Source organism: Acomys russatus, chromosome 17 (assembly GCF_903995435.1).
Source record: "Acomys russatus chromosome 17, mAcoRus1.1, whole genome shotgun sequence".
NCBI lineage: Eukaryota > Metazoa > Chordata > Mammalia > Rodentia > Muridae > Acomys > Acomys russatus.
This window is the reverse complement of record NC_067153.1, coordinates 13171601-13184021: the sequence shown is the minus strand read 5'-3', so window position 1 is coordinate 13184021 and position 12421 is coordinate 13171601. Positions and strand designations below refer to the sequence as shown.

Below are 12421 nucleotides of genomic sequence, written 5' to 3'. Positions count from 1 at the left end.
ACAAGCAGAGGTGATCCAGAATATGGATCAGCTTGTAATCCATGGATTAGTATGTGTTGACTGTCATAGGCAAAAAGTGGTAGATTCTTGGAAAACAGAACATTTATAAGACCTAACCTCGACCATGAGACAAGACGCAAGAAGGGCAGTGAGGAAACTCTTTCCTAACAACTATTTGGGTTTGTCATTAAAACTGTGAGAGAATGAGACAAGCATCTCACTCAGAGAGAGAGATGGAGAACCAGACACTGGCAATTGCTGTTAGTTACCACCCAATGGTCCTTGCCTGTCCTTCAGTGTCTTACAAACTTGTCTGCCCCATCATCCAAAATAACACCAATTGTCAGAAAAATAATTGAAACTAGACAGTATGACCAACTCACTTTTCTTGCAACATGGAATCCCAGGAGAGCAATGACAAATTCTGAAACAGAGCACATACTTATGCCTTAGCACCAACCAGGAGTGCACACAAACACTGTAGATGGAAACACAACTAGTGTACATCCCATTTGGTGCTACACTGAAAGGATGTACTAAGAGAATATGTCTGGCAACCTCTTGGCAACATAAAAACATCTGGGCCACCACACTCTTGCAGAAAGAGGAAACAGCTCATTGTTCTACTAAGATATTTGATCTTATGTTAATGAACCATCAAAATAATTTGCAAAAGAGCAAATAAGACAAGAAAAGTTTTGAGTTTTAAGTGGGCAAGCCAATAATGCTTATGAGACAATAATAACACATCAGGTCAGGGCTGTATGGAGGACACCCTCAGGAGACAGCCAGACATTTAATAGTAAATGCTTACTGTTCTAGAAAATTGACATGACAAGATTGAAGCTCAGCCCACAGCATATAACAAAGAGGTTTAATGGTCAATTTGATATTTGATATAACCTAGAATCACTTTGGTAGACTGTCTTCTTAACAATAGATTTTCTACATTGGATTGGCCTGTGGGTGTGTCTGTGGAGGGTTATTTTTAATTAGCTTAACTGATTTGGGAAGTTCAGCTTACTATGGGTGGCACTGTTTCCTAGGAAGGGGTTTCTGAGTGTAGAAATTGAGATGAGCACAAGCAAGCGAATACGAAAATAATAGAGTACAGGATTCAGTTTCATCGTTCTTGACTGTGGGTATGACATGATTGGCTATTTGAAAGTCCTACATTGGCTTTCTCACAATGACGCACTTTAGCCTAGAGCTGTAATCTGTATCAAGCATCTTTCTCCCCTAAGTTGCTTTCGTTAGGCTATATTATCACAGCATTAGAAATGAAAGTTTGGCAATAGATGGCTTTACAAGAACTGGGGTGAGCAAATATCCCATCAGATCTCATCATGTTAAGTCTCAAGGCCAAGATGAATCTCATGGGTGGAAGGTAGTAGACAGGGAAACCCTGGGAGGGGCATGTTTTTTCAGCTGATGCTATGGCCTAAGAGAAAGTGTAGATATTTCATAAAAAATAAAAGAACATGATACAATCACATGTGTGAGGACTGACGTTTATGCTCACTGGAGTATTTACCAACACCTGCTATTAAAATGACTGGGAAACAATCAATACACATCAAATTCTGATGTGAAAGTATCAGAGGTTCTTATAACTTGTGCGTAAGTTCCTGAACTGTTCAATTTTGCTGGAAATTAGATAACTATAAGGTGTATGTATTCATGAAAATACAAGCAAATAGCATACACACACACACACACACACACACACACACACACACTATTTAAAACAGCCTTGAGTTGGAGGTTTAGTATCTATAACTCAGTACAGATTTCACTTGTCATACTCTTACTTGACACTAGATGTCAGACTACAACTGAAAACCAGATTCATGTATGCAAACTTGCTCTATCCCTACAAGTCACCTAGATTCTAGACTACAAGTTTCCAGCTTCAAAGTTTCTGAAAAATAGCCATTTTGATCGGCTGTACAAAGTGACAAGAACACTATCCTGACTTAAAAGGCATCAGGAAGATATCAGCACAGAGCCTGGACTCTGGAGTTGAGGAGGTAGGTTACTTGCTTCTTCTATGTATGCACCAGTTTCCCTCTGTGGAGACTAATGTGTGTGTATATATATACACATCACTTGGTTAAACCATCAACATGAGGCTTCACATTTCTAGTCCTGGTCATGGTTGTTGGGTTTCTATGGCCAAGTTGTGGAAGAGAACAGAGAGGGGCCATCAATTTCTTTGTGTCTGATTATTCTGTAGTTGACCTCTGGGTTCTCTGACAGTCTAGCTATGCTGAACACTGGTACACAAACTAGAGGCACAACCTTGTTCTTTAGGCCCTATTACAGTTATTTGTTCATGAATTCTCAGTTACATAGTCCATTTCTTCAAGTCCTTGACTTGTCTTGTGGCATTAAACAGGTGTTTGGATTACATAGTGAGTGGCCAACTAGAATTACATAGCAAAACCCCATCTCAAGAAATCAACAACCAACCAACCAACCAACCAATCACAAGCATGAGAAAGGCACTAACTCAGTGCCATTAAAGCTCAGAAAGAAAAGCCTGAGACTATAGTTAAAGCTATACACTTAAAATAACAAAAAGTCATCACCAGCCTTTGATTGCTCTAAGGGGTGTGTGTGTGTGTGTGTGTGTGTGTGTGTGTGTGTGTGTGTTGTCTCTGTGTTGTCTGTGTGTGTGTGTGTGTGTGTGTGTGTGTGTCTATGTGTCTGTGTATACCAGTGTCTGTCTATAGGTAAAAACAGAAGCTCCAGAGACATTTCGACCAAGAAGGGGCCAGGCAGTCCTTCACACTAACTCTCCCCCTCTAAAAAGAGAATATTGCTTCTACTTGTTCCAGCGGTTGTGAATGCTGACCACCAGAGCTCCAGTGGCACAACATGTTAATGCACTAGTACTTACATGGAAAGCCCAATTCTTGAGTCTTTTCAAAGCATCCTACAAAGACAAACCTGAGACAGGGCAGTCCACATATCTGTCCTCAAAGATAACGGGCAAGGTGTTCCAGTCACCATCAATGTCCAGGCACTCTGCGGGCAGTGGGGGCATGCTGGTGAGGTACTCTGAGTTCCGGATGTCCAGAGACAGTTGGCTGTGGCTCTGTATCCTGTGGAGCACACAGAAAATTAATCAGCTGAACAGGACTGCAAGTTTTCAGTAAAATCATATCATTCTAAGCCCAAGAAATAACGCTTCTATAGAAGATGTTGGCAATGACCATCTGCCTGTCCTTTCATCCATCTAAGATATCCCCCAGTGTGGTAGTCTGCTTTGCTGAGCAGTGAAATGACCCAGGTACTAGTGCATTGTGAGAACGGGTTACACATGCCAGATAGCGGAAGGTAACAGACACTAAGCTACTGAAAAGCTAGCTAAGAAATGGCTACAGATCTAAAAATTTGTGCTTTGGAGAAGAAAGTTAAATTTACACATCTATTACACTAGCATCTTTAACTTTTTAAACTACTTAGAATCTGGGCCATATTTTGATATAGCTGAATTAAAAGCCACCGGAAGCAGCATATTTATTATTATGAGGTTACTGACAAACTTTTAATAGTGTGTAAACTAATATAATTCAGGAATGATATATTTTCAATTTCTCTGTGGGGGGATTTTTAAAGCTCATATTTATTCTCTATGACCTAAACATCATTCTACCAATAAGAATTTGATTCCAGAATCTGAAGTAATTACTACTCTACATTTTAAAAGTTGGGAGGTGCAAGCTATTAATTCCTTACTCAGAAGGGAGTAAATTCTTGTTATCTTATGAAAGAAAAATTATTGTTTTATATTTTTTGTGTATAACAACTCAGTCAGTTTCCCCTAAGGGAAGAGAAGGATTTTCAGGATTGTAGGTTTGGGAGAAGATTGAGCATGTGTCTGTCTGTCTGTCTGGTGTCTGTCTGCTTGCCTGCCTGTTTGTCTGCCTGCCTGTGGCCCTTTATCTAACAGCCTGCACACTGGAGACTCTCTCACTTGCCAGCCATGTGGAAGAGCTAGCTCTATAAAATAACTGTAGCTGTGTAACACTGCACAGATTCAGACCAAATTCTTTAAGCGTCATATCATTATTATCAACAGAAGTACCATAAAATCAATACATGCATGCGTGTGATTTGTGGCACATATACGTGTGTATGAGTGTGTGTGTGTGTATACCTTACAACATTCCTTTAAAATGTCAGTTATGACAATACACATTGATTTTATAGATTAATTATGTTTACCTTATTTCTTCTATATTTCAGTTTCCCCTATAGAAGTAAAGTGGGAATCTTTTGCTTGTATTCAAAGCACTATAGAGGTTGTTGTAACTTTATACCTTTTTAGATATTTAATTACTTAGATATTATATCTGGATGTTTAAATATGATTTTTGTTTCAGTCAATTCTGTACTCCAACCCACCTTTGGTCTCCTATGTATGTAAGGGTGTAACCAGAAGAGTTTGGCATGTGGGCTGTTGACAAGCCTGCCAGATCCACCTTTGGTGTAGACAGGTACCATCTGCTAGGCTGAATGGAAAATGGATGGGCAGGGTGAACATAGTTTATTTCTAGAGCCGGATACCTTTGTTTTCTCCTGTTATTTAGCACCACAATTCCAGGTTCTCCAATGTTTGTACTATGGGGCTCACAGCAGTATCCCTAACTGTCAGCTATTAGGCCTTTAGATATGAAACTGGTCCTCTGGCCCAAATATCTTCAGACATGGCTGAGCCACACTTCTTGCTTCTCTGGTTCTCTGATTTCCATACAGATTGTAGTGGAGCCTGTCAGCCTGAACCTGAAGGTCACTAGTTCAGCTAAAGTGGCTGCTCAAACAACCCCAAGGATCTTATGGTCTCTTCTCCTGCAATGTTGCCATCACAAGTGCTTGCCACGACACTGTGCATCTTACATGGGGGCTGGGATCCGAACTTACGTCTTTTTGTTCCCATGGAAGCCATTCTCCTAACTAAGCCATCTCATCTCCAAACCCAGAATAAATGGCTTTTTAACAGCTGAACTGTGTTGTACATCCTACATGTAACTAATGACTGCTAAAAGAGGAAGAATTAGTCTCCCCTAGAAATGAGTTCTTAATTGATTATCTCAATCAAAGTAATCATACCTGAAACCATAGACATACAAGCAACACTAATCAAACTCAGTGGGTTTTATGTGTGGATATGTATATGTACACACACACACGTACACACACACACACATATGGAAAAATAGACTATCAATTTGAGAGGAAGTGAGAAGAAATGGGGTTACTGGAGGGAGGAAAGGTTGGAAGGAATGTGATGAAATAATATTTTGATTAAAATTATCTTTTTGGGTTAAATAGTGTTATAATTATTAATACAAAAGCAGTTCCATCAGGGAGAAGTAATAAAAAAAAAAAAAGCTGGTTAATTTTCATTGTCAGCTCAACTGGATTGAGAATCACTTGTCTGCGACCAACTTCCCAAAGTGTCACTGAAGAAGGGAGATCCACCGTAAATGTGGTATCACCAATAAGGTGGGGTCCCAGACTGAATAAGATGGGTCAGAAAGAGTAAGTGAGCTGAGTGCAAGCATTTCTTGTTCTGTTTGACTGAGATGCCCACCAGCTGCATCACTTCCTGCCAGGATGACCCTTCAAATTATGGGCCTCACTTCTTAAAATAGATGTTCTTTGGAATTTTAATCCCAGGGATGAGAAATTAATTGTACAGAGATCAATGACCATTGTGGCTTTTACATGAGTTCACACTGCCTGAGAAACATAGTTCACACATAGTACAAATTCCAAGTTTTCCTTATATTGTGGAGACTTGCAGGAATGCCTTTTCTTCCCATTGTTCTGAACTCTGTATTTTGCTCAATGGCCCTCAAATTTATATTTAAATTTGCCAGATTTGTTCTTCCAATGCTAGTTTTAGAATTAGTCAGCCAGTGGTAGCTTGAGGCTGGAATGAAGGAATGCAGGAATCATGAATGCGTTGATGTGCCTGTAGAAGACTCCAGTAATGTCTGAACAAGCTATTTTCACAAAAAGATGCATTTTCCTTGCTGTCTCACTCATTTTCAGAACCCAAGAGTAAACACTAAATGTCACTGTAGTTTGCCGACAGAATGAAACCTGTGGAAGAAACAGGGCTATATAGACAAAGATGAAAGATTTCCAGCTTTGTCTTATGCAACGCAGAAATTCCACAAGCCTCTTCTGATGGGTAGATGCACTGTGGCCTCTCAAGCATGACCCCATTCCCCATTCTTTTTATTTTATTTTTTTAGATGAACAGATTATTCAAAAACAAAATATTGGTCGCCAAAAGATCAGAAAGGTCTTTACCCATCTTCCCCAGGGAACCTAAGAAACCTCATCTCTCATCACTACTTGAGCACTTTTCATTTCTTTCTGCAAAGAAGAAGGCAATTTTAGAGTGGCATCAGTCCTCCTGATTAGAGAGCTTGGGCTTAATTATTATGCTAAGTATACGTTTCAGCTACTGCATCACTGGGCTTTTCTGACATAGCATGTGTCCACACCACCTGCTTCTATTCATTTTGCAGAAGACTCAGCGCAGATGTCGGCAGAGACTTGGGAAGTCTTAGTTTTTCCTCTATAGAACCATAATGGCATACAACAAAAGGAACCACTGGCTATTGACCTTTCCTGCCACCTGCAGCTCCCGCCTCCCCAGTGTGAACACTTTCTTTGCCTGCACAGGATTGTAGACCAAGTGTGCAATGGGAAGCAGAGTGTCTATTTCACAGCAAGAGATGAAAGGAAAGGGAAGTCAGAACAAAAAGAGAGAGCTGAATACCTTGGGTGGCCACTTTAACAGGAGGAAGTGGTGTGCAATTTATTACTTACAGGTTTTCCTGAAAGGTCAAGACTGCAAGTTTTTGGTGCTCCATATAAAAGAAAGCTTCGGAAAACCTTCGGACCTGAGGTACAACAACATAAACAGCTTAATTCTTCAAGTGGATGTGACCTCCATTTCATAAACTCGAGAGTCAGGAGATTAAGTGTTATGTTTTAATGGGGAAAAAAGTTGTGCCTGCACACAGAGGCCTGTAGCAAGAGGCGTTCTACTCTCCAGTGCTGTCCACACATCTTTATAGCTTTCAGCCCAGACAGTATAGTGTGTGTTTATAAACTCATTCCTGTTCTGCTTTCATTTTTATACTTAAGTTTTACTCTATCTTCTAGAATATAAGCTCTTTCCAAGCTGGCATTCTAAATAAATGCACCATGTAAAGAATTCCTAAAGCCAGTGGCATTTGCTATGTGCTTTGTGGACTCTGGTTCTCAGACATGTATTTTTCTTGTCCAAAGTGAGAAGATCCACGTCGCTCCATACATATTAATACCTAACACATAGAGTCAGGATGAGGGCAACATGTTACATTTGAAAGGATTTTCCTAGGTATTTTGTAATAGTCAAATTTATAAGCTCAACTATTATCAGATCTAGACAAGGGAGATGGTTTACAAATGACAGAGCAGGGCTAGAGTAGCTAAGTGAGCTATTTGATAGATGTCACACTGCTCATTCACAGTTCAGTGGGGCCTGTGTTGAAGTCTATAGATCAGCACAAGGCCCAATCCTGCTCTTCTCATTGAACTAACTTTTGCAAAACAGTTCCTTAAGTATAAACGCATGCAGTCAGACAGTTTATAGCAGTTTTACGATTTACCCTCAAAGTGTGATGTTCCTGGGTGAGATAAGTGGTCACTTGAGAGTGCAGAGTCACTGTGTCCAGGAATTGGGTCCACAGAGCCATCAGATGGGAAGCCAGCCAGGCAAGATCCTTGCTGATTTGCTCAGCTATTTTTTCCGGGTTGTTTAGCATCTGGGGGGGAGGGGTAAAAAGGCATCAGTCAAAGACCTAGCTCTAATTGAGATACTCTAGTCCTCATCCGGGATCTTCAAATGCTCTGCTCTTCTATCCATTCTCACACATACCACTGTATTATATACTATGGCACACATGCTATAACAATGTAATATGTTATGTCTCATGCTATATAATACTACATTATTAGAACATATGTCTCACCGTATATAAAACAGAACAGTATTATCCTGTCTTCTGAATGTGAGCGTTAAGGAAGGCAGCAATGATAAGAGTAAGATATTTGGCAGTTTCTGTCTGTAGATTAACATCCAGATCCCATGTACTCATACAAGCGTAGCCTGTATCTATCCTCAGCCTACACTTTCCCTCTTCATTAATGTTTTATGTGAGGCTTAGTCCTAGATTTCCAGAAACTTCTTGTCTAGCATGGGTTCCCTCCGTTTATGTGTAGTTGCTACCCATTTTCAACTCTCTTCCCCAAACTTCTAATCTCACCACCTGAGAGCCTGGCATTCCCAAATACTAACATCCAAGCCTGAGAGTCCTTCCTCGTGGCCTTTGCACTATTGCTCCAAAGGGGAATCAGCAGAAGTGTCCTCCCTCAGACTCACCCACTCACAGCAGAGATCTCTGTGCTAAAATGTACTCTGCAGGTCATTCCACTCTCAACTCAGTGCTTTATAATCCCAGTGGCTCCACTTACTACTGCTGGTCATTCAGCAGGTGGAGGGACAGATATTTTACACATTTCACATGCAATTCATACAACCATCTTTTTAAAAATGTTTTATTAATTTATTCTTGTTACATCTCAATGGTTATCCCATTCCTTGTATCCTCCCATTCTTCCCTCCCTCCCATTTTCCCATTATTCCCCTCCCCTATGACTGTTCCTGAGGGGGATTACCTCCCCCTGTATATGCTCATAGGGTATCAAGTCTCTTCTTGGTAACCTGCTGTCCTTCCTCTGAGTGCCACCAGGCCTCCCCCTCCAGGGGACATGCATACAACCATCTTTTAAGTAGATTATTAGAGCCATCCTTTCACAGAAAGTCAAAGTGAATTAATAGAGCATCCAGAATCTCACCCAGGTAGGATTTGACTGGAGGACTCTCTAAACACAGAACCACACACTCTACTTCAGTAAGGTATTTTAAAAAAATATCTCTGAAGATGATATAGTTCTCAGAATCATGGAAAAATTAACTAGCTGGGTCGTTAGGCAGGCTTGCAGTGGCTTTAGCTCATCATTATCTTCTTAATAACCCATCAGGTGGGAAGCCAGTCAGGCAAGATCCTTTCCCGTTCCTAAGGAGGATTTCAGGGTGCCTTAATTACTATGTGAATCTGACTACAGTTGGCCTAGAACCTTTGTAGAACGCTGCTTTGATAGGAACATATTGGACAGGTAACCTTGGCTTAGAATGGGGAGTACCATATCCTAAAGCTGTTTAGCTTGAATTATGGGAAAAATGAGAAGATGAATGCTTCTCTAAGGTGTAACTGAGCTCCAGGCTTAGTCAATACACAGCAAGCAATTAGAAAGCATCTTCCTTGTCTTGAGAACATGCTTGGCGAAAGGAAGACATGTGAGAAGTTCGAGAGGGCCTCTGTCGTAGTAACAGCCGAGATGGGGCTACATCGCAGCACGGATGAGATGGAGTTTTCACAAAGCCACAGCCTGTTTCATTCCTTCCTTTGTCCTGTGCCCTGGTTTCCTCACTAAATACACAAAGCAAACAATGGCTTCCAGATACAGTTTTGTAATTGTTGTGATTGGACAGGGGATTGATTCTGGATAAAGGCAGAGCAGGCGAAAGGATGGATCCAAGAGTAAGAGAGCAAAGGAGATGTCTGCTGCCCAGTGAAGCTCTTAGCACTTGGCGAATCTTGCTTTGTTATTATGACTAGCTTCTGGATGGAAGGCTCCAGTTAAACACATCTTCCAGTTAAACATCTAAGAGCTGTAGAGATGTGTGTACCTTTTGATGATCATTAACAGCTCTGATCGATATAGCATCATGAGCTGTCAGAGACAGAGAAGGAGGGTGCAGGGGAGTGGACCCGAGGGACAGAATGTATCACAGGGAAAGATACAGACCAGAAAGTGGAGTTTTCAATGCAACCCAAGTAGCTCATGTTTAGACTCTTCAACCACAATCTTCACTAATGACAGTCAATTAACTGTATCAACACTCAGCACTATTTTTGAGCCTGGAAATGATTCCCACCTTACCAAATGTTACCACACCTCCTACCCAATGTACAGCCATTGTCCCAACCATACTGACCAACTTACAGCAGAAAGCTTAGACCTGTATATTTGGAACACCAGACCATTGCTCAGGCAGCATCTTCTCTTTGGAATGCCTTACCCTCTCCTCTCACTTTACTTGCTTTCTTGTCCTCTCCATCATTTTGGCATGCTCTATCACCAACCAGGGAATGAGTAGGGAGTCAATTCTGTTTCCCCTTATTTGTGACCACACTACTCTGTGCTATCAGTCTAAGGCTTGTCCCATTCTTTTGACCTCTTCTTGCAAAGGTGCCCTTAATCTTCACAGACCTTATTAATGATCCGTCTAACAAGCGTGGCTTGCTTTACTGATCCTGTCTCAATTTGTCTGCATTTCCAGTTTAACCTCTCAGTCTCCATACTTCCAGCACAGCAGGTAATGAATAATGTGAACTCAGCAACCGTTTAGTACAGGAATAGGTGGATTAGCATCCTTGAGAGATGCCACAGGCCTCAATCACACAGTCCTGCCTTTCTGGGCTTCAGATTCTGTCCTCCAAGCACCCTCTCCACCAGGGTGGCACTGACAGGCACAGTATGAATTCTGAGTTCAACTACCAGAGATGAAGAAGGGAAAAAGAATGATATTCATTAAATAAATAAGTCTTTGGAAGAACTGTTTCCTCCCTAAATGATTATAGAATCAGCTTTAGATGAGGTTACAGAGGCTTTTAATTAAGCCACAGGAGGACTTTCCTATCATCACAGACACATGGGCCGGTGTAATTGTGAATGGATTTCTGAAGCAGGTGAAGGAGGGATCTTACCTGCTAACAAGCCAGTAATCTTGTCACTTTGCTTTCACAGGTAAGTTCCCGGAATGAAGTCTCAGTTATCTACCTTGATCACTTCCCAAAGCCTCGATCACCCGGGCGCTAAGCACATTCACTCCTTTTCTCCCTCTTTATTCCATGCTCATTTTCTGCTCCAGGGTCTGCTATATTCTGGGAAGTCAGAAAGTGAGTGGAATAGTGTGTGTGTGTGTGTGTGTGTGTGTGTGTGTGTGTGTGTGTGTGTGTAAGAAGGGGTCTTCTGAGGTCCTTTCATCATCTTTGCCTCCTTGAGCTCAAGTTCTGCTCCTCTAGCAGGTACATGAGACGTCACATGGCTCATCTCGCCATCTGGATAAGGGCATCTTTCCAGACCATCAGTCTTCTAAGGTTGCTTCTTGGCTTGAAGCAAGGTACTTGCACTAACTCTATGATGGTTAATTTCAATGGGCAAGTTCACAAAATCTAAAATCACCTGGGATCCTGGCTGACAGACATGCCTATGTGGTAGTATCTTGATTCTGTAAACTGAGGTGGAAATATAGCCTACCTACTATGGGCAGCCTGATTCCCTAGGCTAGGGTCCTGGGCTGTACAAAAGGAGGCAGGGAATTCATAGCCAGCATTCATCACTCTCTGACTCTTGACCTCAAGGCCTTACTGTTGTGGCTTCCCACAGTAACGACTAACCTCCTGGAGATGTGGGCCAAAATAAACACTTTCTCCTGTAGTTTGCTCATTGTGGGCAGATTTGTTAGAGAAACAGGGGAAAGCAGCTAAGATCCCCTCTGACAAGAAGCTTGGCTGACACAAACAAAACAAAACCCAAGTCTCACATTCTTGCTAAGTCTTTATCTTGAGTACTTCCTAAAATAAAGGAGGTAGCTCCAGGCACAACCACCAGATAACTAAACAATTCCCAAAAGTTCATGAGGTTTAAATAGGAGACCATCTTTTATATCTTAGAAAAATCATAAGTTGCTATTCTACAAAACAAAACCAACCCTAACAATGAGGCTTACTTCCCAGGGCTGGTTGGCAAGCACCAGCAGGTAGGTACTTCAGTGCCTTGGTAAGGGGCACACTTCACTGTCTGGTTAATTTGTGCTGGGAAGACCTTTAGCATCTCCCCACCCAGAACCAGTCTAACATTTATATTTGGGTTTTGTGTTCTCCATGCCACAGTAAGTTGGTACACATGCAGCACACGCACGCACTCACACTCCCCTCTACCTGGAGGAGTGCCCTTCCCTCCCAGGTGTCTGACAACCCCGCATCCCCTTCCGTAATGACATCTTAATAAACCCCAGCCAGAGCCAGGACCTTCCCTCCTTCCTGCTCCGTTACCCTTTACTGCTCGACTCTTGCGCTAGCCATATGAGCAGAGTCTGATTTATCTCAGAACAAACCAGTGCTCTTTCTTGATTGTATAGAGGGGATACCTGAGCGGCCAGTGGCCAACACATACCATGTATCTTTTTACATTTGTAAGTTTATCTCACCAAGTAAAT

General features: G+C 41.6%; 1 protein-coding gene across 1 annotated transcript in view; it reads right to left on the bottom strand.

Annotated features, from left to right (window-relative positions):
- Positions 1 to 12421, bottom strand: part of Fam135b (family with sequence similarity 135 member B) — a 285376-nt gene that overhangs the window by 36912 nt on the left and 236043 nt on the right. The window contains exons 10-12 of the mRNA XM_051159566.1: positions 7683 to 7838; positions 6856 to 6929; positions 2953 to 3107 (exon numbers count right to left, since the gene is read on the bottom strand). Of these exons, the coding sequence (XP_051015523.1) occupies positions 2953 to 3107; positions 6856 to 6929; positions 7683 to 7838 (385 nt within the window). The remainder of the gene's footprint in view (positions 1 to 2952; positions 3108 to 6855; positions 6930 to 7682; positions 7839 to 12421) is intronic.